Source organism: Lonchura striata, chromosome 3 (assembly GCF_046129695.1).
Source record: "Lonchura striata isolate bLonStr1 chromosome 3, bLonStr1.mat, whole genome shotgun sequence".
NCBI lineage: Eukaryota > Metazoa > Chordata > Aves > Passeriformes > Estrildidae > Lonchura > Lonchura striata.
The window spans coordinates 81,962,581-81,988,338 of NC_134605.1; the positions used below are offsets into that span (position 1 = coordinate 81,962,581).

At 35.0% G+C, this 25,758-nt stretch overlaps 1 protein-coding gene across 2 annotated transcripts in view; it reads left to right on the forward strand.

The window, feature by feature from the left end:
- Positions 1–25,758, forward strand: part of PHIP (PHIP subunit of CUL4-Ring ligase complex) — a 103,036-nt gene that overhangs the window by 29,177 nt on the left and 48,101 nt on the right. For both annotated transcript variants that reach the window (XM_077782322.1, XM_031504410.2), the window contains exons 10-16: positions 4,330–4,400; positions 5,169–5,269; positions 5,385–5,425; positions 6,500–6,598; positions 8,422–8,575; positions 9,480–9,614; positions 24,675–24,803. In XM_077782322.1, the coding sequence (XP_077638448.1) occupies positions 4,330–4,400; positions 5,169–5,269; positions 5,385–5,425; positions 6,500–6,598; positions 8,422–8,575; positions 9,480–9,614; positions 24,675–24,803 (730 nt within the window). The remainder of the gene's footprint in view (positions 1–4,329; positions 4,401–5,168; positions 5,270–5,384; positions 5,426–6,499; positions 6,599–8,421; positions 8,576–9,479; positions 9,615–24,674; positions 24,804–25,758) is intronic.

A 25,758-nucleotide genomic window follows, 5' to 3' on the forward strand; every position in this document is an offset into this window, starting at 1 on the left:
GAAAAGGGAATATTATGAGGAATTGCTTGTGGGTCATTATGGTTCTAGAAGGTATCAAATGAAAGTATCAATTTTCAAACTGAAAGGTGGTTCTTTACAAAACATGCAACTGAGTTACAAAACTCCTTGCCACAGGGTATTATGCATTATATGAAGATATTTAAAGGCATCACTGTGCTTTTTCTTCTTTAGGCCTTTGTTTAAGCTTAGTAGAGCTGTAATGTATTTCAAGTAATTGATGCTTTTTAATCCAAACTAAAACTTGATAAAAATGTCTAAATAAGAAACAGGTATGTCTTTTGGGACTGGAGTACAACTGTATGCCATTTGTGATATCAAAACAGTTGGACACACAGACAAGTCTTAATTTCCTGAATTGAACAGTATATTACTAGTTTAGGGAAACAGTTATTTAGGGGAAGTTTTACTCAATGTACTAAGCTGTAAACTTTTCTAACTGTGATGATCATGATTATTCCAGTAAACCAAAACAACTTTTACTTGTAAACTTGCAATCTAGCGTAATTTTCCACAAGAAGGCTGCATTGCATGGCCAGTGAAGCTCAGCAATGGGTGTATATTGTCATAGCAGTTTTCAATTAGGTGATTGCACTTCTTACACACTTGGATGTGGTTCTCCTTCCAGAACTGCAGAAATGTGGTAGGTTCCCTCTACACCTGTTCAGTTATGTGCTGGGGGAAAACAAGTACTAGCAATATAAGAGCATCAAGGGAAAGAAAGATGCCTGTTAATTTTTGTCATAAGGCCTCTTTTAAAGTTACATTAAAAAAATATGATGTGTAGGCCATCTGGAAGAGAGTATTGCTGGTAAGGTGGGAAGTTTGTCTTTACATTTATCTGTGTAGTAAAAAATACAGGCTTGTTTCTGTTCAATATTTCTGAAGAGGAGGAAAGCTGGCCAGGACAGCTTACCATGGTTGTTCAGCCTCTGAACCTGCTGCCCTGTATCTTGGTTCTAGTACAACTCCCACCCTGGGAAGGAGTAATTGGAGCTTTCAAGTAAGACTTAGAGTTCTGAGTAGTTCGGGTGAAAGATATTGTAATATGCTTAAGGCAGAACTTGATTTCATGTTCCTCCTGAGCTTGACTGCAGCCTGCTCTGCAAGAATACAATTGCTATCAGTGATGAAAGTGTGTTACTAAATTATCCAATGCTTCAGATGGGGATGGGTGGTAAAGTCTTGAAATTTTAGCTTCTTTAAAGAAAAAAAAAAATCGATATATCCAACACCTGTTTTTTGTATTCAACACTGCTTGAATCACCTGGTGCCCTGGTGAGGGGCAGCCTCCTGATGATCATGTGGTTGATTATAATTTCAAGATGATTGGCAGTGCCGCTAGTACTTTGCTGAACTTTTTAATGGAATACGGGAAAGGCAGAGTTGGTATTGTGTTCAGTGTACTCTCAAATGAAAAATGATCAGTTTTTTTCTTAACTACACTGAGCTGTATTTTCTCTGTTTTGTTTTTCTTTCTTACCTTTGCAAATGTTTATTTTGTTTTATTTAATTAATAATATGTCTGAAATTAGGGGCTTCCCATGTTGGTCTCCTATTTTTCAATAGCCTTGTTAATTGAGGCATGTTCTGTGTTTGGGTCAGACATATGGCCCAGTTTGGAGATATTAGTGACAGCTGTGTTTTGATAAACTGCAAAAGGACACATCACAATAGATTTAGTTTCATATGGTGCAGCTGACCACAAAATTCTCATGTTGTTTAAAGAAAAGTGAGCAACCTTGTTCTCATGATTCTGTGACTAGTGTGTATGCATGTTCTTTAGTGTTACAGGGGCACCTGTGTGCTCCTCTTCTTTCCTTGAAGAGATTTATGACCAGGAAGCTACCATGTATGTCTAAAAGCAGTAACATTCCAGGTAGATTAATTCACTTTCCAAACAGAGGAGCACTGGTTGTTGCTGCAGGCAAGGAATTCACAGAATGTAGCCCAAACAAGATTGAAAACAATTGAAAATGTAGGCAATTGAGTCTTACCCTGGGTTTATTCTGGGTGATGATAGTAAACACAGGAGTTGAATCCTGCATCAGTTTGCAGTAGGAAGGAGTGAGAAAGTCTGCCTCATCAGAAGCTGAAGAATCATGTGCGTCATTCAAGTTTAAGGAAGAATTATTACAACTGGTCAGTGCATCATAGTTAAATTAGTTTCACTGTGAAATATTTGCCTATATATCCTTTCAGAGGAAGACACAGAGTTTCATTTTTCTTCTGCCACCTTTTGCATCAAAAGTTTCCAGTGTTAGCCTGTTACTGACAGACCATATGAGCAAGGCAGCAGAACCATCTCACAGATTTGAATAGAGGAGCTTGGTGTATTGCTTTTCTTCTCATCTATTTATTCTCCCATAATTTTAAAAAGAGGGGAAAATAGTCAGGAAAAATACATGCTGATTTTGACATTCCTGTTTTGGATAGGACACTGATTTTTCAATTGTCATCAGTGTGATGGGATATTTCCCATTTGCTTTCTTATGCAGAAGGCACTTGGTTAAAGGGGCTGGTAATATATCAGAACTCAGATATGCTGAACCTCTTTCATTAACTTGTGAACAAAGACTTAAGTTAGAGAGGTTATATCACACATCTGTTTTCTGTGAAGAAGTCTTGCTTTAACTACTACATGACCAGAGTTAGGCTAGTCTTCAGATTAGATTAATAAACTAATAAAACAATAAATGCATTGAAAATATATTTAAAGTGAAACACTGTCCTGGAGAGAGCCAGCTTTTGTCCCATTTCCATGCTTCATAAAAATACTGATTGCCCAACTCATTTTGCAATCTGCTCTACTGTAGAAGAGTGCTGTCTCTAATCCCTAAAATAGCACACATTGGAGAGGCATAAGTTTGAGAATTTAAATTGGTTCTCCAAACTAGAATGTAAATGCATACTTTCTCTATTTTGTAGTTGTCCTAACGCCAAAGGCAGAGTTCATGAACAACAGTGGAAGAAAATAACAGGCTATTTATCTATTTACATTTATTCCAAATGATGGAAACTGCATATTGAATTGTTTGGTAGATCTTGTTAGTATTTCAGTTAAGGAGCATTTCAACTGTTTTGTAGGAAAGATCTTTGTCTTGTTTAGTGTACCTTGTGAAGTTTTCTTGTCACAAATCTGCATGGAGTTACCTTAAAACTCCTGCAGGGAAGGTCACAGAAACAGCCTATAGTGAATGGATAATTTGGAGAAAGATTTCTTAACTGGAATTGCTGGTGTTTATTACTTTGTTTTACGCATAAACATCACCAAGGTTTAATGCTTATTACTTTTTTTGAGATAGCAATAACTCATTAGTGGAGAAAGATCTCTTATGCATCTGCCTTCAGGTGAAATTAATTATACAGGCCATTTTGCTTTTAAAAGAGAACATTTTGGATAAGTTCTGAATATGCATTCTTTTATGTTAGAGCAAATCTTTAGTGATGACACTCGTGGGTGTAGTGCTGCTGTTCTCTCATAAGCTAATTCTTTGAGGGAAGATTGCAGATGGCATACTGTGCAAGACCACCTACTGGTTTGAGGTTGCTGTAATGCATGAACAGAATTGAAATAATGATTGAAGAACTTGATCTGATTTGTTTTGGTTTTACACATCCTTAAAGTGTCACTGAAGCTTTAGTTTTGTTCACTCACGCTTTAGTTTTGCTTGCACATCAGATTCTGAAATGCCTAGAGAAAAGTGAGGGCCATAAAGTAAAATCTCTTAAAAACTTCTAATCTTTGTCCTGACATATTGGGTACTGTTTGAAACTAACCTACAAGGATATATGTAATTTGAAGAAACTCTTATATTCTAATACTGTAAAAAACTCCAAATTTATTTAAATTTTTTGGATATCCTTATCTATATAGAACACCCAGCTCTGGATCTCTCTTGTTAAAACAAGCACATGCTACAGGAGAAAACAGTACACCCAGCAGTTTAAAACTGAACATCATGGCAAACTGGCTCTGAACATCATGGCAAACGGGCTCTGTTCTGCCTTGCTGATAACTTCGGGAGAGTATTTTGTATAGCATTATCAGAAGGGAATGGGATTTAAGTTATGTTACAACTCTCCTTGATGCATGAATTACTTAGTCCATCTGGATGTCTTAGTTTCCTAAAGATCAGATCATGAAGCATAGTCACACAAAATTGTTTATAAATGGGCAGCCATCTGTTCCTTCATATTTAATTTTATCCTTCTGTCCTTTATTTCCTAGATACTGACTTGTTTCTTGAAACCCTATTAGGAAATTATTTAACTGTTCTTTTGTTGTTTTTTTTTTTTTTTAATTTGTAGTCCAAGGCCAACAAAATTTACAGAACGTCCTCGGCCTGGAGTCCAAATGATCTGTTCTTCTTTTAGTGCTGGTAAAAGACTTTTTTCCTCCTCTCCTTGTATCAGTGTAAGAAATAATTTGAAGTGTAAAGTACGGTACAGTTACTGTAGCATATTTCTTTTTTATTAAGATGGATTTGAGTTTAAGTGGCTATTAAAAGACCCCGAATACTTAAAATAGAAATTCAGAATTTGTGAATTAATACTTGCTGCTACAGAAATTCCTAGGAACAGTTAAACATGGAATGTTGTAAGTAATTCTCTTGGGACTGCAATTCTTTTCAGAACAGGATAGATGTATACCTTTTTTACAGAATAATTAGGAGAGTCAGCTTTATCTGAAGTGTAATATATGGGGATTTGTACAAAAAAGGGCTGATTTCAGAGTTCTCACAGTCTGGGTTTCATTGATTCTAGAGCTGGTAACTGAACGATGCTGCATAAATAATTGAATAAAATATCAAAATGTACTGGAGCTCTAGTTCCTTTTGATTTTTTTTTAAGAGGGAGGCTTCTAAGGGTTTAGCTGCAAGCAAATTGCTCTGGTTAGCTAATCTTTTGGATACATCTGCTGATGCATATTTACTGACAGCAAATGTGAGGTAATTCAGCTCCAGTTAAACTTTGGAGTTTCTGAATCTTGTTTTGATTTAAAGGTCAGTTACAGGCATAGTTGAAATGAGATACAGCTATAAATTTCAGAGAATAAATTGAAATATTTGATGTTACATCCCTTTGAAAATACTGTAATAACAGTAGATTGCCCTTTTTTTAAAGACTTATCTGTTTGTTTTTCTCAGGTGGAATGTTTTTGGCCACTGGGAGTACAGATCACATCATTAGGGTTTATTTCTTTGGATCAGGTCAGCCAGAGAAGATATCAGAGTTGGAGTTTCATACTGTAAATACATTTTTTAAAATTACATATGTACTTGATTAAAGTAATAATTTGGATAAAAGGGGATAACTTGGAGAAATTTGATTTCTTTTTTCTTTTTCTGCTTTTTTTTATATAGGACAAAGTTGACAGCATTCAGTTTTCTAATAGTAGTAGCAGGTAAGCACACTATTCAGAGCTAGCTTTTTGACCTTGTAGACATTTTTAAATACCAGTTTCCAGAGAGAGTTATTAAAAAAGAGCTTTGTTTTGAGTTTCATCCAGTATAATTGTCTATTACTAGTAGAGTCTCATTGTTTCTTTTTAATAGTATTCCTTAGTTTCACAGTTGTTTTCATTGTAATGATTGAAGTATTTTGAATATGATAAAATTATGGGTATAAAAAACTTGAAACTTCTTCCTGAGAAATATGTGTATATATATATATATTTTCACATATCAAATACATGTACTTTTAGATACATTTTAATGTGTAAACCTTTTTTCAGTTAATTTCTGTGAATGCAGCAGTCACTTATCGAACTAGATCTAGCAATGTTTCTAGCCTAGTTCTTTTTTTAATGTTTCACTTTAAGTTCTGGATGTTGGATATGAAGGATGCTCAAGAAAACAGTTTTATTTGTTATGAAGCATCTGGCACTTATTTGATGTTCTACACTTTTATCATGATGCAAATAGTTGTAAACCAAGCTTCACCCACCTCCTTCTCCTCCTCCTACCCCTGAACCTCTAAAAGGGGGAAGAAAAGTGTGTGAGAGAAACTCAGGCTGGGAAACAATTCTTCATATAAATATCATAATACTTAGAATACAATGCTAATTTACTGGGAGTAGGTTATGTTTTAAATAATGTCTGTACTTCTACTGGCAGGACTCTCCTCTTGACCTGGTGTGATAGGGTCTGTTCCTTGGAATGTTCATTGGGGTTGTGGTGTTCCACTGCCAGTGCAGTGCCATAACTCAGCAAAGTGCACCAAAGGTCACAAAACAGTTAGTTTAGAAGGGGCTCAGGATAGGGAAGCAGGTTTGGCCTTTTGGAGGCCTTCAATTTTTTTGCTGGTATGGGAAGCATTTTTAACCTCAAACCACTTGCACAGCATTCTGACAATGTTTGGAGTTCTTACTCATACCTTCTGTTTTTGAATTCTAATGTCTGGGAGTTCAGTTTTCAGGTGTTTTTTCTGTACAGATCTGCCTTTGATCTCTGAGTAACTTTTCCTCCACTTTTGTTAGATTTGTGAGTGGAAGCCGTGATGGAACAGCACGAATCTGGCAATTTAAGCGAAGAGAATGGAAAAGCATTTTGTTAGACATGGCTACTCGCCCAGCAGGGTAAGGGATGTAAAATGTTCTGCTATCACATAGATTCTTGAGAGTCTTTGATATAATTTGCTGACTTATTAACATTTTTTTTTAAAAAGACAGTGAGAGAAGAGAAAAAGAGAAAGTTTAAATTATTATTGCTCAAATGCACAGTATGCTTATCTAGCTCTTGAAATCTAACTAAAATAAATATCTGATAACATATTCAGGTGTGGAAATTAGCTTGTCCTGATAATAGTGCCACTAGTATTTTGATTAGATTAAGACAATAAAAGATAATCAAAACCCATTGATGGTCAAATTTATATGTATTGGTTCCTTTTCATACAATATGCCAGAGCAAAGAAATTGCTGGCTCTCTAACAGTTTCATGTTTGCTAAAACAATCTGAGAATTTACAATTTTGTAGGTATGGGAAACTTCTGTACACTAGAACAAGCAACAAAAGAGGTTTGAAGATGGAGAATGACTTAGTAGGGATTGTGGCTTGCACCTTTATATTTTGCATGAATATATTTTCCAGTTGGCATAAATTAAAAGGACTTATAGGAGGTTTAAGGGATAAACATTTTTCCCCTTACTCAGTGCTTTGAAGGATATTTAGTAGAAAAGAAAACTATAATGATTTCAGGAGTAATATGTGGTAAGAGATCTAAAGGACCAAGGGAAAGGTGGAAGAGAAGGCTAAATAAGCTGTAATTTAGTTAGATATTTTGATTAGACATTGTCTTTTCAGTTAAGGACAGATGCAACAAAACATAGGTATCAAAATGTTGGACAAGAGTGTATAAAACACTACTTTGATAACAGACTGAGTTACTCTCACTAAAAAGTCTCAATTTTAACTGATACTGTGCAAAAGAGGAATGGATTCTTCTTCATTGTGGTCGTAAGTGCTGAATTTATCTGAGGAACTGAAATGCTCATTTTAGTGAAACACTGTAGCTGAATTCTGTTTTATCCTTGTGGTGAGAGGAATAAGTGCAGTTCCAAATTTGGTCTTTTCTCTACAAGAACAGTTTTATAAAAAAAATGAAATCACTGCACTGAAAGGAAAGAGTGATTCAGCTTTTAAAGCCTCCTGGGTTCTGCATCGGATCTAAAAGGGAATTTGGCTATAACTACATTTTCTATTATTGAGTTTTACAATACATATATTGTACAATATGTTGTTGTGCTTACTATATGGAAGATTCTGTATTTTTTTGCCTACTTAGTGGTAACATGCTATTGTTGCATTTGGTTGATGTTTTCATAGAAGTAAATGTGCTAGAGAATTTAAGGGTGATTAGTCTTTAAATCACACTACCAAAAATGTAATTTTTGAGTATTCTGATATATTATAGATTACTGTTGTTTGGGTTTCATGGAAGATTAAATGCCATTATTACCAATAGTAAAGTGATGCCAGGGTAGTGCTGTAGTTCTAAATATTGCCTGAGAATTTAGATAATTTTATGGTATAGAATACTTCTCTCTCTGAGAACTACTTATTATGAATATTCTTTAGGGCAATTTCTGGTTTGGATTTCTGTTCTTTAGATGTCAAAAAGAATATTGTAGCTATCAATTTTAGTAAATTAGGTCATCAGAGTGCATTTTCTGGAAGATTCTTTAATCATTGTTTAAGTAGCTACAATTCTTTGTGATTGTATGTGCCACATTATAGAAAACATCTTTAATTTCTCTAGTTTCAGAGAAAATTTAAGAATATTTTTCAAGAAATATTCTTAAAAATACAACAAAATACAGAAGTATTTTCACTTGTTAGTAGTTTTAAACTAATTTGGCAAGGTAGGATTACACTGAAATTTTTTACTTTTTTGTTTTAGACAAAATTTTCAAGGAGTTGAAGATAAAATCACAAAGCTGAAAGTGACCATGGTGGCATGGGACCGCCATGACAACTCTGTTATAACTGCAGTTAATAATATGACTCTGAAAGTCTGGAATTCTTTCACTGGCCAGCTCATTCACATTCTCATGGTAAGGTATACCATCTTGATTTATCAACCTTGAATGCAAAATTTATTTATACATCATCAGTGTTCCTCCTTATATGTTTTTTCCTGACTGAAAACTGCCATGACAAATGTTGATGTCTATCAGCTGCTTATTAGAAAATAAAAACTTAAAGTTGCAAATAACCACTGCTGTTCAAGATGTCTGAAACTAATTTTGGACTATTTTTTTTTTTTTTTCAATGGAGTTCTATCTTGAAGGAGAGAAGGATACAGCTTTTTAATCTTTATTTAATGTGACATTTTAAAATACTGTTAATGGGTGAATTTGCCCTCTTTAACCAGAGACACATCTTCAATCTAATAATTTCATGAGTACAAAAATTAGTCTTCTAGCTAAAATAAATCAACAGTTTTACTAATGTCTGACACTTCTTTTGTAATTGAGAAAATGGTTAACTCTAGATAACTTGATACTCTGCTTAGAGATGGAAATTCTTAATGCAAATCTCTAAAATATAGCATTATTTTAAAGATATTGTTCTCTAACTTTAAGTTATATATTTCATTCTTTATGAGTTTAAATTCAATTTCTAACTGATCCTCTGCTGAAAAAAATGGAAATCTGTGGAATATTGAGACCCTAAGATACCAAGTGTTTTGGACACTAATCTTTTTAAAATCCTGGGGAAAGTATTGGGGTGTACTTGTGAAAGTGGCATACTTGACATACTACTTAGAAAGGTAAAATTGCAACTGGAAAGAAAAGAGTGTAATCCACTGGTACCAAAAATAAAGTGTGGTTAAAATAGTTTTTTGCAGGGTATTTGCATAGGTTAATGTGGCAGCTGCTAGTGTTGCCATGTTGAGTTCTTGGGTAAATATCTGAGACAATACTCCTTTTCATTCTGCTGTGTCTTTATTTTCAGGGACATGAAGATGAAGTGTTTGTGCTTGAACCTCACCCATTTGATCCAAGAGTTCTCTTCTCTGCTGGACATGATGGAAATGTCATAGTTTGGGATTTGGCAAGAGGGGTCAAAATCCGGTCTTACTTCAACATGGTAATTACTGTGCTTTATACAGATATGTCAGAGCAAACATTCTAAACCCTCTGCTTTTAGTACATTCTTATGTAGGCCATCTTGAAGTATGATTTATGTATAGGGCAAAATCCTGCATCTGGTGAAGTCATGAGAAATTCCTTTTCAGTTCAGTGGGGCAAAGAGCAAATCTGTAAAAAAAGTTGTTTCTTTGGCTATATTTCATAGTGGGTTTCTTTTTTTTGTATGCTTGATCCACGCAAAATTGGAATGTTAGTTACATTGTCAGAGATCATGTGTAAGACAGGGTGACAAAGACCCTCCTTTTATGCTCTTTTTCCTGCCTGGGGAGCCAAGGTGGAACTTGGTTTATTTTTGCATTATTAATTCTTAATTTGGCTAAAGCTGTTCAGGAGTGTCTTTATCTCATACAAGGTTGTTATATGTCACCTTGGCCCATTGGATGGAATACTGTCAGTCTTTCTGTGTAGAACTCCTCCACATGCAGGTTTCAAATTTGGTCTGTTCTGCACTAGACTAATTCTCCTGCAAGATGAATGCAATACATGTTTTCATCTGTTTCTTGATATTAAGTGGGTCTTTGTATGTATCTTTTCCCTCAAAAATGTTATGATGTATTGTGTAATTCAGACTTCATCTCATGGACAAAATTACAAAAGCCTTTGTAGAATATCCACAATCATTTGGAATGCTTGAGAATAGGCAAAAGGTCTTCAGCTGTAGTGGAATGGCAGTCATGGAGACCAGCATAAAGAAAATCATCTGAAGAAGAGACCTATCATAGATATATTCACAAAAATATAAGAGACATTTAGAAATTAACTCAAGCCAGGAAGGTCACTGAACCTAAAGAAAGGTTTTGAGATATGCATTACAGTAGAGTTCATAAGGTCTTAGAGAAAATGCAGCCATTTCTTAATCAGAGACAGTGCAACCTAGATTCCTTCAGCAATGACCTGGGTTGAGTAGTGTTCTCTCTGCAGTGATTTCTGTAACTGAGCTTATGAAGGATCCAAGACAATCACACTGGAGCTATGAGCATGCATCTTCATTACTTGATGCTATCGACTGTTGCCAGTTGAGGTGCATGTTCTCATTTCTTGATTAGTTTGCATTTCCAGTTCTACTTACAACGGATGTATGATGGTTTTCATTGAGTTTAGGTCAGAAGAGTCTGAGCTTAGCTACTCTTTTTAAACCAAGACCATTTAAGAGCTATAAGAATCTAAATTACAGGCGCCTGTGATATTAGGCAGCCCCCAAAACATTGAAATATTTATGTCAAGAGTATCATGCAACATAAACACCTAAAAAAGGTAGTAGTCACATACATTTTAAGATTTTTGGAGTCAGAGAAATTTGTAGACAATCAGAAGATCTCAGCAGCTAGTAGTGTACGCTTTATGCTAGAAACTAACACGAGAAAGTCTGTCTGCTTTGTGAGGTGAGGGGAATTGTAAATCTGGCAATCAGTTAATCTCAAACCAATAAATTAGACTGTATGAGCCAGGTATACAAGAGAGGCATCTTTCTACAGATGGAATATTTCACTACTGTGTTTGATGCAAAAGACATGGGTGGAAATTACAGGTTTTCTTAGATGATGGGTGGCAGGCAGAGGACATTGTGCAGCCACCTCTGCAGAACTACAAAGTTTAAGTGCTCTGGTTTACTACACTGAGGTAAATGAATTCATACAGAGCTGCCAGTCTTCTCTGTTTCCTAAATGGCAAATGAAAAATCTCTCCTTATCATTGCCTGGTCTGTGGTACCAGAAAGTAGCATTTGGTGATTTTCTTACAACAAAAGTTCCTTAAAAAATGTTGCAGAACTTGAGAGAATTGGTTGAATTAGCAAAATCATAGATGACTGTTGGCTTAGTGTTAGTCTAGTCAGGTATTTCTTCCCTAGATGGATTCATTTGCACATCTAAAGCCTTGTGGCAAATTCCTAGAGTTGAGTTTTTTTTAAATTACTTCCCACCCTTCCCCAAATGCCTTCATTGTCAACATAAAAAACCCCAAACAAACAAAAAAAAACCCAACAAATAAAAAAATAAAAAGGAAAGAAAACACCAAGGGATGCAAGCAGTGTCAATCTTAATTCTTTTATCCAGTCAGTGAATATGAAATTGCAAAGAAAATCAGTCACCAAATACACGTTTGTTTTGTATTTAACTTAAACTTTGATTTCTTCGTTTATTTGTTCCTTGCTGGTTGCAATTTGGTCCCACTAGGTGACTCTGGTGGTCATGCAGAATATCCTTGCCCAGGTTTTTAAACTGAAGATTTCCTATTACATTAATTGTCATAACTGTGGATAATTTGAAGCATCTTTGGTCTGTTTGAAGCATCTTTGGTCTGTTTGCCAGATTTTGGTCCTTATCACTAATAGTCACCCTATACTGTCAAATGGGGTACTCTCAGTAAGTATATATGCTTTATATATTTCATGTTTTCGCCTGTAGTCTTCATTTCATTTGGTCTAGTTGTGTAAGTATTGCATAACTTGGTGTTGGAGTCCATGGTCATTCAGAACTGGTTTAATTCAGTGACTTGAGTCCCCTACAGTCGGGGGAGTTTTCAATATGCCAGAGCGTGCAATTTGCCATAGAAATATCAGGACTGTGAGATGGTTAAAGCATTTAGGCAATTTTGACATTTAGCAAGATGATGAGATGGTTTTAAATTGCATTTGTAAATACAGTTGTTTGGTTTTTGGCCTATGCCATAATCACTCTAAGCCTGACTTAATACAACTGCTAATGAGTTGTTAGTGCAATACTAGGGCAGTTTCATCTGCTGTAATTCCCAGGTACAAAGAAGTACTCTGAAAAAACAGGGTAATAATTCTCAAGTGGTTCCTTTAGCCAACTGTTTCAGAGTTTATGTATTTCACAAAAACTATCTTGTTGCTACAGAAGAACATTGCAGACTCTTGCAATGTTTAAATTGTAATTAATTTTGCTGAAGATTGTATGAACTGTAGATGTTTTAGTGGATGGTCAAGGGAGAAAAATATACTGAATGGTAGACTGTCTGGTGAAAGCAGCTACATGATAATGTACATAAAGATATGTCTGAAATGCAGTCCCTTACTCAAAGCTGCAGTGAGGCATCTGGATTCCTTGAGTGGCAAGACACGTTTCCAACAACTGAGGGAGGTCCTTGCTTTCCTAAAGGAGTCTACAGGAGCAAGTGGCACTCATTTTTTGGGATTACCTTGGCTGTTAGTGTCAGGAAATGGAAGACCTAGATTCTGTTATATACTCAGTAGTAAAGCACTCAATTCAACATCTCTGCTGCTTACTCAGGAGAACGTCTTGGCTATAAATGCCCTAGACAGGACTTCTTCCCAGTTTTCCCAAATTGCGCTGCTATGGAGAGAAGTGAATCTGTAGCCTATGGGTTAGTTACTGGCTAGTCTTCTTGGGTATACAAATCATGTTCTAGGTAGATTAGAAAGTGGTAGAAATTCTTTGCCTTTAGGTGAGCTTTTGTATTTGTAGGAGTCATGTTCCATCAGGTCATAAATAGAAGGTGTACACCACTCAGTTCTTGTCATAGCATTTGTTTTCTTTCATGTGTTCCCACTAAGTTACTTCCTAGTAGATCTGACGCCGCTGGTTTGTTAGGAATTCCAGGTTTGACACTTGGGTGGTATGTGCTTCTGCTTAGCCCTTAGGCTTTAGGCAGAAGTTTCTCAATGCTGAGAACATATGAAGGCAAAAAAAACCTACAGGGACATAATATTTCAGATCTAAATTGAGATGTCTGGTGATTTTAGGTGGATGCACGGGCCTTTATTTGATTTGGTGATTGGGTTGTTGTTGATTTTATAATTTAGACATTTTGTATTGGTGTTCCTTGAATCTGACCCTAAACAGGTTTGTGGTGTTATGGTGCTGCCTTTGATTGTCAGCTTTTGGACTTAGGCAAGTATCACTTAAGCACACCTTCCTCCAAGAAGTACCTCTTGAGGATGGGCTCTGCTGACTCAGACTGCTTGCAAAAAGCATTTTGTCTGGGGCCTTGGAGTATAGGTTTCTCCTGATAGTTCTTATCCTGTGGGTGGGCTGCCCTGGGAAAAAATATTGAAAGAAGTTTCCTAAAAGATTTTAGAATACAAACCCATAGTTCTGTGGGGTTTTTTTTGGGTTTGGTTTTTTTTGTTTTGTTTGTTTGTTTGGTTTTTTGGTTTAGGGTTTTTTTTTGTTTGTTTGTTTTTGGGTTTTTGCTTGTTTTTTTTTTTCCCCTTTAGTTTTTGGGGTTTTATTTTTTTTTTAAATTATGTGATTTATAAGATAGATTTATGAACAGTTGCAGGAACATATGGTGACTCCTATTACTTTAAAGTATGTTTTTGAAAGTATGAAGATGTACTACAGTAGCAAGGATGAAAGATTAGGAGAGAGCAGGCATTTTAAATTTTTTTGTCACTATAGAATATTGGAATTCTTGCTGTGTCTTTGAATGTCATTGCTTTACCTGGATCTGATACCTGGCTAGGCAGATTCTGTAGGTAGGCATTGCAATTACTGAGACAGGAAGCCTGTGTTTTGATAAAGATGAGCATTATGACATTTAAGAAATCTTTGTGTAGTGTAGAAATTAATCAATTAGGAATATTGAAGCCTTTAAAGAAAATAAAAATATTCTGGATAAGAGATTTTAAAAAAATACCCAAAGAAAACCAGCAACAAAAGATCTTTCATGACTAGGTGTTGTTATCCTGTCTTACTTGATTGACTCTCATTGTGAGTCGCTTCTTTGAGAAGTCAGGCTCAGCTGTAGCCAGCAGTCAGCCTTCTTTTGTCTGACATATGTCTGCCTTAGGTGCCTCCTGTGTGCCTGACAGCTTGTCAAGGTCAGCCTTTTGCTTATTTGTGATCTTAATGTATTGCCAGTTGTGAAGTGTTTGTCTGGACTGATTCTTGTGACATTACCTTAGTGCTAAGAGAGTCTCTGAACACTGTTTAGGGTATCCTTAACATGCTCTTGGCAGTAGTTCTGGAACTCCCTTGGAACTCAGGGCTAAGATGGCGATAACTCTCTTTCATCGTATTGTGAGGAATGCTTTGAAATACTGATATGAAAAGAATTTTTTTACAATTTGGTATTAAATTCAGATCTGAGTACTTCAAAATCCTCCTACCTTTGTGACTTTGAGTTGCTGAAAGGCTAAGCCACCTTAGCCTTTGACACTTATGCATCACAGTATGTGTATCTCTAACTGTTGAGAATTGTATGATGAGTCTTTTTCTAAATGCCAAAGCATGTTTCATGAGAGCATATAGAAATATCAAGGGTGTTTTAGAAATGCATTATAATTTGAACTCTAAACTAGTCATTTGAAGCAACCTTCTGATTCTTTTGAAGGAGGAAGAAGAAAAAGAAAAAATTCTAACTGAACCTGCTCTTCCCCTTTCCCACCTTCAGCTTCCTTTGAAATGACAAGTAACTCAGTTATATTTGTGAAAGAAAAGCTTTAATCTCCCCCAGAAACATCACTGTTCTCCTCTGTGTAAATGCTTACTCTCCACTTAGTAAATGCTGCTTGCCCTGGAAACCATATTGGTAGTTCAAAAATAGCAGTGTAACGCTTAGTGCTTGAATTGGTGTTTGTCATTCTTATGCCCTCTGTCCAACTTTTATGGAAATGGTCAAGAAAAATAAATAAAACAAACGTTTAAAATGGCAAGGTCTGAGGGGCAGACTGACATGCTTGTAGCATCCCCACTGGAGAAGATACAGGCACAGCTCTGTTTCTTGGCTGTTTGTTGAAAGACTGATCCTGGAGCTAAGGTATGCTTTTTCACTGAGACATAGAAGGACAACAGTGTCTTTGCTGTAGTTGATGTAACATAGGATGAGGATTCTTATAGGTTCCAGGAAAACAATTAGTGTGGTTTTTTTTTGTTTTTAAACGAGCATATTTTGCACTAAGTCTCTGTATCAGAATCCTAGCTGTTTCTCTTTGTTTCTAGGCAGTATTCTGTTGCAAGCTCATGATGAAGAGTCCCATACTTTAATTTAAAATGCATTAGTTACATTTTATGTAAATAGACATGTATCCAGAACTAGAAAGCTTGTGACATGTTGTGATTTACAATATGTTTTTTTACAATATGTGTTCTTTACAATATGTTTTAATTTTCAACAGGTTATGAAACCTAGACCTTAAATATTAACATTTTTAAAGCAAAGTAAGAATTTACACACTTTTGTGTTTATTTAAAAAGAAGGTTTAATAGCTTATTCAAAGATTTGGTTGGTGTGATTAGCATAGTTTCTCCCATATGTGTCAAAAAACAAAACAGGTACAATGTAAGCAGCTGAATTGAAAAGTGACAGTTTTCTAATAAGTTAAGGTTTTGCACTTGCAATTTTCATATAAATTTAGCAGCACATTATTTTGTCCAACTTCATTTAAAATTGTTAGCCCAGAAGCAAATTACTTAAAATTTTAGGATAAACCTGGATTTAACTGCATTAACAAAGATATGTTTATTTTTTTTTTTTTATTTTTTTTTTTTTTCTTCTAAATTAAAATCATGACAGCTAAAAGAGAAATAGTGAGGAAACTTTAATTTCTGAAAGGACAAAACAACTTATTACTGGAACCTTATGGAAATAGTTATAGATCCTTTCAGCAAGATAAAATTATATGACTTGGCATTATGTTACCACATCAAAACTTACATGTAGTTGTTCTCTTTAACAACTGTATTAATAGGAAATAGCAATTCTAAAGTTCTTGGTACCGAAAAATGCTTTAAAGAACTTAAATGTTGTTGAACATAAAGTGTAACAGGTATAAGCTACTTTATGAGACCTAACAAACTTGAGGGTTGATTTTTTGCTTATGTTCTTGGTTGGAGTTAGAAAAGTACTGCAGAAGTTAATAATCCTTAGGGATAAAAAACCCAAGACAACAAAAATCCCAAACCAAATTAAGAAAAAAACTCAGAGCTTTGCAGCAGGGTAAAATTGTTACTGGCTTTACAAACATTTCAGTTATAGAATTATAAAATACAAACATCATCTACTTTAAACTATAGAATTTTAAAATTTGAATGTCTCATCCTGTCTTACCAACTTGACTCATAGCTTGAGTTGGCTTCTCTAATGTAGTCTCAAATATGAGATTCAGTGCTTGTTATCAGAAAGATGAAAATACTGAGCTGTGGTTGAGAAAGCTGGTCAGCATTTCTTGGCAAGACATGAGGACCAGATATTTAGCATGACTGACTTAATGTAATTTTTACCACAAATTCTAGTGAAAATACCCCAAAGGGGAAAATTTACCACAGCTTGTTTATATAGTTTTCAAACCAACACATGTTATGCCTCTTTCAGCGCTATTTAATTTTTAGTAAAAGGGTTAAATATTGGTACTTTAAAAATAAAACAAATTGTAAATTTGTTTTAAATTTTTAACATCTATGTTAAAAATTTAATGTCAAGTACATGAAGTGAGACAGTTGTGTAAATAAATTTTACTAGATTTTTTGAAAAGCTGTAGTGGTTATGTTTGTTTATTCCTGAAATACTGTTTGTGAAGAATAAAAGATTTGCTTCGCTGGGAGACCTCAGTGTGTTACTTGAGAAAATAAAGACTCCAGCACCTGCTTTTTCACTCTAAGGATTACAACATGACTATATTTCTAACAGATACCACTGCGAATGTTAGGTAGAAAATGTGTGTTGGAAGGATCTTGGAATGATGCAGGACCACTCATTAAAACCTTATTTACTTTTAGCTATGGTGTAGTAGCTTTCATTTGACTGCATTCAGACTTCTTATGCAGTGAAGAGTGCTTTCATATGATTGAGAGAATGTACCCACAAAGTTATTTTTAGATCTCTTGATTTTTCTGGCCAATCTTGAAGTTAAGACCCAAGCTCTTACAACTTTGCTATAGTAAAGAAAAAACCCTGACTTGTATTGGTCCTTAGTTTTCTTTTTCAGGTTGCTTCTTTGTTGAGAAGCCTTGGGCTGAAGAAACAAAAAGTGGATTTGATAAGGTTGTTTTGAAGGTGATCTCTGAAATTCCTTTATTTCATTTGATTGCCTTTGAAAACAATTTGAACAGTAGAATCAGCAAGCAGACACTAACCTACCTTGTAAGGTTGTGCTTATCTGGTTATATGAAGATTATAGTTGTATGTCTCTAAATGCTGCTTTTATTTAAAATGATGTAGTAGTGAAACTGATTATACTTAGATATGCTGGCATAAAATCAGGAAATGGGGTGATACATAATTTAACAAAGCAATTATTGTATTTAAAACATTAAACTTGTTTTTGAAACTGAAAATATGTATTGCCGTGCATCCAGTGAGAAAGCTTTGAAGCAAGTGAGTACATTCATGCTAATTTTGTTTTACATTCACTACGTGAAGTTACCATGGTGAATATGTCTTTTCATAGACAGATACAAGTAAATGTGTGTAAATGTAGATAATTTTTTTATATTATATATATATTATGTACTAAAATAACCCAATCAAAACACAAAAATTCCAAAAAACCTTAACCCTAAAATCATCTTAACAATGATGTTAAGGTTGAAAATTATGGATACACAGAAATTAAGGAATAAGATGGCTGAAGATAATGTCCAAGTGTTTTGTCCCCAAGTCTGTAGCAAACTGATTGTCTAATGTAAAGTTGTCTGGTGCTATTCCTGGTTCCATGCATTTCTTTTCAAGTCCTTATTTACTTTTCTAGGATGTATATTTGCATTGCATGATTCTTTTTTAAGCTTATTTAAACATTGTATATTTAAAAACAAATTAATAGAAACACTTTATTAGCTTTTGAGAGCTTTGGATATGTTTTATATTTATTTGGAGTTATTAGCATGAGCAGTGACAGAAGTAATGTACTGAACTTGACCATAAAAAGGTCAAGGTGAAGCAAGCTGCAAGAATTTTCCTGATTTCTACAATGGAAATTGTGAAGGGTGTAATTTTGATCCTATTAATGGAGGGTCCGCAGTACAGTTGAAGAATCGGACTGTCTGGATGCAGTGATGTGTTGGTTGTCTACTTGCCCAGTCTCTCTGCCCTCTTTATACATTTTATGTTTTTTTATAAATCAGTCAAAAATATTAGAAACCCCATGGTGGTTGTAGTAGGAATGTATTTCATAATGGCAATTATGTCTAGTTTTTGTGAATTTGGACACACACATTCCCTGTTAATGACTGTTTTAATGTTTTAGTGCAGTTTAATCCTTGTTTTGTTTAGAATTTACTGTCAGTGTTATGGCATTAACTGACTCAGGTTAAAAGGGTTTCTTCCTGCAAGTTGTCAATCAAGCAGAGACTACTTAGTTGCAATTGGATTTTTCTGTGTGCTCTTGCTCCTTCAGAGAGATGGTTGTTGACTGTCCTTTATTTTTAGCTTTAAGTGGACACTTCATTGCAGGTAGTTCTTATGCTATGGCTACTTATGTCTGTGTACCTTAATGTTTTTCCTACTCCATCTTCTGAAGTCTGATTTTCCACTGATCTGTGTGATGTGGTTTCATATTTTCTAATTCTGCTTCTACTTTCAATGACAACTGGCAAACTCTAAAGCCATAATAGCATTATCATATCACCTACAACATTGCTTTCTTTTCTTTAAACCTGTCAGGCCTACGTAGGTCTTTAACAGCTACTTGATTAGTTTTAGGCTAAATGACATACCAATAGTTTGGAAGTCCTTGTCAAATGAACAGTGTGTAAAATCAGGCTCCATTTAGAACACCTTAGCAGAATGCTTGGTGTGTGGATTTTCTGCCACATAAGATGACTTTTTTGAATAATGTTTAAAAGCCATGTCTCTTGCTTATATGAATAATGTATTGTAACTTCCTGTGGGAACTAGAGACGTGAAAACAATATTTCTTATGTTGTGGCCTTCATAAAGGCTTTCACTTTCAGTGGAATTATGTGGAATTGTACTTTTAGGTCAGCTTTTGTAGTTATGTGAAATACAGAATGACCTAAATAAGGTTATGGATGCATTTTTTTTTTTGAGTCAGTTTGTCTGTAGTCCTACTGTAATGGTTTGAAATTTTTGAGAGGTTCTATCTTTGAATAGCACATAAGAGCACATCCTGAGAAACAGATTCTGGAGAACGAAACCAGCATAATGCTCTAGTAGTTCAAATGGAAGAAGCCAGTGCTAAGTTTGTAGGATGTATAGAAAGAAAAATCTTTAACAATAACAAAAAAAGCTGTAAATAATTTATATATATATATATATATATATATATATATATATATAGCCTTTATATAACTTCAGGCATCCACAGGGTGGGTAATCTATCAGACCTTTTAACTGATAGATTTATTTTTAAGATATATGCAGCATTCCTGAATAAATAACGGATGTGGCTGGTAGGAGGATAGAAACATTTTTAGTAAGTATGCTAGTCTGAATTTTATTATTTCTTGTCTTCGTGTCATTTCATCTCTTGTTACTGCTTTGGGAGCAGTGTAGAAGATCTGCTGTTTTTTTAAAATTTTTATAAACTGGCTTAAAAAGTAAGTCTACTTTTCAATCCTCCAAATGAGTAGCAACCTCCTTTAACTTTGCAGAGAATCTGTAGATACTATTTGGCTTATGGAAGCATGTTGTGGTTGAAGATTTTTCCATAAAGCAAAGGAGAGCACAAACCTACAGAGAAAATTCCAGATACCTGGGGGCTGGTTTGGCTTGAACAGTTATGTAGTTTCATAATTTATAAAAGAGATTTCAATAATAATTAGTGCTGCTTTTTTTGCTAGTTTTGGAAATTTGTTCTAGCATACCATTATTGTCTTTGTTAGAATCTGGATTTCAGTTTTCAAGTTTGGATGTTGCTTGTAACTTATATTCATTTGTTCCTATGCATGTAATTAGAGAAGTTCTCATCCTCTTTAAGGTCTTTTAGTATAGTAGTTCTCTTCCTGCTAGAGGTCTTTTAGTATAGTCATACAAAATAGTCCTCTCTCCTTAGTGTTTATATAAAGAAGTTTAGCTCTTAGATTTTGTGTTATCATGATGAGTGGCTCTATAGCTGTTCCTCTTGGAATGTATTCATCTTGAACATGTGAAGCAAAAAACATGTATTGCTTTGGAAGATTTTGTTCTTGCTGTTGTCTATTTGTCTAGCACATATGCACTTTCTTTTCTGGATGCACTTCTGGTCTGGTTTAAAATTGCACTTTTTGTTGCTGCATTTATGTAATGTATTGCAAAGAATACACAGTGATCTTTTTCCCTGTATTTCCAACTAATTGCCTCAGTTCCTTAACATGAAGGATGGATTCTACCTCAGGCTAGTAGAGGTTTTAGTTCACTGATTTTTATTTGGTTTTTTAAACTTTTTTTTTTTAAATGTGCTGGTAACTAGTGTTGGAAGATTTTTTAGAAATATGTAGCATTATTTTATGTAGACTGAGTTTCAATGTGCTAGTAAATTATTTCTAATAATCTTATTAGGTTCATGCTATGTTGCATTTTGTCCTATTGGCTTTTAATTGCTTCAATTGATATTATTTATACTGTCCCAAATTTGGTCTTAGTGGATGATTCCCTAATGTTCATTTCATCAAAGGGCTCTTATTTTTTCTTTAGTCCATCTCAGAAAGGCCTGCCTTGAGAAACTTTAGTGATAACATCCTTTAGCTTTGTATGTCTTTCTGAAATCAGTAACTGTTAACCTTTCTTTATAAGGTTTGCCTACTCTGCATTTCTCCTACTAATCATAATCATTTGAATCAAGTTTAAATATCATATTATGCCTTTGAAATCTAGCTAGGTTGAATGAGTTATATTTTCTTGGCATTAAAAAATTAGTTATTTTTCTGAAGAAAGTCTGCTAAATTTCTCTGGTACACTGTACTCTATTAATATTTCATCTTATTGGAATTTTTTACTTTTTCTTCCATGTCTTACACACTTCTTGAAAAGTAAGATTTAGCTGTTTCTTACTATCAATTGATAACAGGTCAAAAAGGCTTATTACTGAGCTTGCTATGTAAGTGTTATTATTCTGTTTTCATATAACAAAAAATATTTTATGCATTTAAGACATTATTTTGTGTACAAGATTGACAGCTCCATTCTCTTTGGTTTGGGGCAAATGATAAGCTTTCCTCAAAACTGAGAGGAAAAGTCTTCCCCTTTTCATTTTCTTATTTCATCATCAGTCCTTCCTTCAGTATATACCAATGTCCACCTGTTTAGTTGCTAGTGAAAATATGGGCAAATTGGTCTCTTAATTATTGGAGCTAAAACTAAAAATAATCTTTATTTAGTCCTCATTGTATAGCATCACTGGTTCTTCCCTGTTAGGCTGAAAAAACCTTGCTACTTGCTTTGCTACCTGGAGTGTCTTATTCACTTTTCACTTTCCTTTTGTTGTGACACAGTCTTTGCTGAAGCACTGGAACAGGATATAAGAGAAACTGGGGGCTCCCCATCCCTGGAAGTGTTTAAGAGCAGGTTGGATGGAGCCCTGAGCAACCTGGTCTAGAAGGTATCCCTGCCCATGGTAGGGGATTGGAACTATGTGATCTTAAGGGTCTTTTCCATCCCAAATAATACTGTGATTCTGTGGCAGCTCTTAATTAACTAGTGTTTTTTCTGTACTCCCAAGCAATCTCTTCCCTTCAAAATTGATATCCTTATATGCAGCAGGGCAAGGTCCCAGGCAGAATAAGCACTCTAAATCTTCTTGGGATACAGTCTTTATCTATAGTAGTTCTTGCATCCTTGACTTAAAAGGGATGGAGAGGGGAAGGCAGCTTCCTTCTTGCTGAAGTAACACCTTCACTGATTTACTACAGCTTCCCTTTTTGCAACTTAACGTTTAGTTTCTGTTTCAAATTACTAGCTCCTCTGGGTTAGCTTTATTATGGAAAAAAATTCTATTGTAAGTTGTTACTTATTAATCCTGAAATAGTTTTATTGAAAAGAAAATTCTACTGGGTAGAATTTGGTTCTCTGATCACTCTGGTTGACTTTGTTCTTTAATTTAGAATAGTAATTATATCGTGGAAGGTTATCCTCAATGGTAGTTTTTGTTCTTATAAGAATCTTTATTTCCAAGTATTTGTACTTCAGACTTGAAGATTTGTACTGAAACGTCTTAGAGTTGCCCTTTCTGGAAGCACTTTTTAAAACCAAATTCTGGGCACGTTTAGATTAAAACTATTTGCACTGTACTTATCCCCAAATAGTATAACACTGTTCTTTTCCTTTACATAAGAAGGGAATGTTTTCTGATTAACACTCAGATTTCCAGGGGTTTCTTGAAAATGGTCCATCCAAACTATTTCTTGAGGGAAAGGATTAAAAAACCCATCATCTTAGTAGTTGGTTTTCTTTCCTTCTGATTATCATTTTTCCCCTCACCATAGTTAGCAAATAGTTCTTCCCACAACCTGTATTGTTTTCCTTGTAAAACAAAAGGTATTCAAAACTTAGGCTGAACTGTGAAATTCTGTTTATGAAGGACTTGAACATTAGGAAGCTTGATACTGATGTTTCCTTTGTTGGAGGAAGGGTAAGGGAACAGAAATCTCTATGTATAAAATATTTATTTTCCAATTTTTAACTGTGTTTCTGCAAAGCTTATTTTTGTGGTGAAAGTCTGCCTGCTTTCCACCTGCTGTCCCAAACTGTCTCCCTTTAATACAGTGAGCTTTCTATATGCAAAAGGCAGCACAAAGTTGTAACTTTGCTGTGGTAGTTGGATCTCACTTAGACTAAATTAATTCCTCATTCCTGACTGTTGTGGTGTTAGTGTCACTTGCTTGAAGTTCTGTTTTTATTTTCCATCTCTTTCTGTGAGATACTTCTATTAATTTCTTCTGGAATAATGGGCAAAATAGAACATAAGACTTGCATTGGTTTATGTTCCTCTTTCGCTAGTCCAGAAACTCGTTTGACTTTGAGGGAAATTACCTGTAGTGAGAAAGACCTGAAAGCAATAGATGGAGCAGCCTCTCTCACTGGGGGGATATGCAGGGGTGTGGATGTGTTGTAAGACTGTGGGGAAAAGATTTAGAATTCTTGCCTTTGTCTCAGCCTGTAAGAGAGCGAAAACAGTACATATCTCAAAAGATTTTTGAGGCTTTGTTAACTTTTTAAAATAATGCTGATGGCCTCTGGAAGGTGCTGCAGAAGTGCACAGCGTTACTGTCTGAAGGCTGAATATAATTGTTTTTTGTTTTGTTTTGTTTTTCCCCCCTTTTCTGGCAATATATAGGCATGCCACAGTTAGGGAAAGAACTTTGTTTGGTGTCTCTTTAAAGAAAATGCAAAAGTGCTTTGCTGGGGAGAATAGAAAGGGGCTTTCTGAAGAGGTGCTGAAGACATGAAAATTCAGAGTGGTGATTGGTCACCTCTGCTTGATTGACAGGTTGCAGGGAAAAACAAAAACCCATTTGTTCTGGCTTAATGGAACTGGAAAACAGAAAATGAGTATCAGGTAAAAATTCCTTTTTTAAAATCTTTGCAGTTCTCCTATAAAAGGTGGAGTTTTTACACAAATTTACTCCTTCCCCACTCCAGTAAATTAGGAGTAGGAATTACAGAAACAGGTAGTTGCTAAGCTGTGTAATGTGGGTTGTCTATGTCAGTGCGTTTTCCAGGGGGCAGGTGTTGTGGAACACCCTGCAGCAGCCACTACTATTGGGGTAGCTTAGCAAGAAGGCAGAGGATGGAAAGGGTGTAGTGACTAAGCCCTGAACTGGGCCCAGCTCTCTGGTTAGGCTCATTAGCAGGACGTTCAAGGGGAAGCTTTTATTTTCACTTCCTATACTGTGCCTGCTTTGTGGATAAAGTCTGTCAGTTTCTACTGCTATCAATTTGGAATCTTTCATGAGCATTATTACAAAATTCACTGAAAAGTGAATAGCTTAAAAAGTAAGCTTTGTTTTAAAGTAACTTCCATCTAGCAGTATACTGTCATAAAGATTTTATAATAAATTTCAATGTCAGCACCACAATTTTGAGAATCATAATTGAAAATTATTAATTTCTGTTAATTATTTTGTATGTTGATGTATTTCAGATTGAAGGACAAGGACATGGTGCAGTTTTCGACTGCAAGTGCTCTCCCGATGGACAGCATTTTGCATGTACTGATTCTCACGGTCACCTTCTGATTTTTGGCTTTGGTTCCAGTAGCAAATATGACAAGGTACAGTGCAAGATGTAAATCAAAATGTCTATCTGTGTTGATTGCATTTGTGCAAACTTCTTCAGAGCTTCATTTCAAGAGGGATAACTTGACACAATTTTGAGCCATTAATATGGAATATTTTGGATGTCTGTTGTTGACAATGAGATTTTTCACTGTCTTTTTTTAAATTATAGAAACATTCTGTTAAACTACTGCTTACATGAGAAGTTCATAATAATAATAATTTAAAAACAGAATTCAAAATTTACCAGTCACTGTCTACTTTCTTAAGTGACAAAGTTACAAATATCTACTAATGGATCCACATGGATAATGGGAATATGCTACAGTAGAACTGATTATACTTATACATTCTACTTGAAATATTTTCTTTCTGGTTCCTAACTAAGCCCCAAAAAACAGGTGTGTAATAGAACTAATTCTAAATATTGCATAGCCCGTGAGAGAATTATTTACAAAAAATGTGCTATGTTTTAGTGATGCTATTTTATGTCTGTTTATGAAGTACTATCATGGATGCCTTTGTGCTTACACAGCAATATTCCACCATTAGCCTGATTTAAATATTATATCTTTATTCTAATGTTATAGTCTACATTGTGTATTTTGAGTGTGGGTGTCCTGCCACAGACCCTCATGACTGTAAAGATATGTGATGTTTTTTTTTTTCTTTTGTGGAGAAATGTACTCTGGGAACCCTACAGGTTCAGAATGTCCACAAGATCTTGGTTCTTTTACCACCCAGGAAGGAAATGAGGTGTTTCTTCTCCCTTTACCTAAGACTTATGTACATCTATCTGCTCCATTTTCATCTCTGCTTGTGGTAAATGACATTTGAATGTGGTTGGTGAAGTGCTATTTTTTGGATATCTGCTTTGAACCTTTGGGCTCAGGCTGGTTTTGAAAGCATTTTGGCAAACGGCAGTGCAGAGGGACCTGAAGAAGGGAGAGC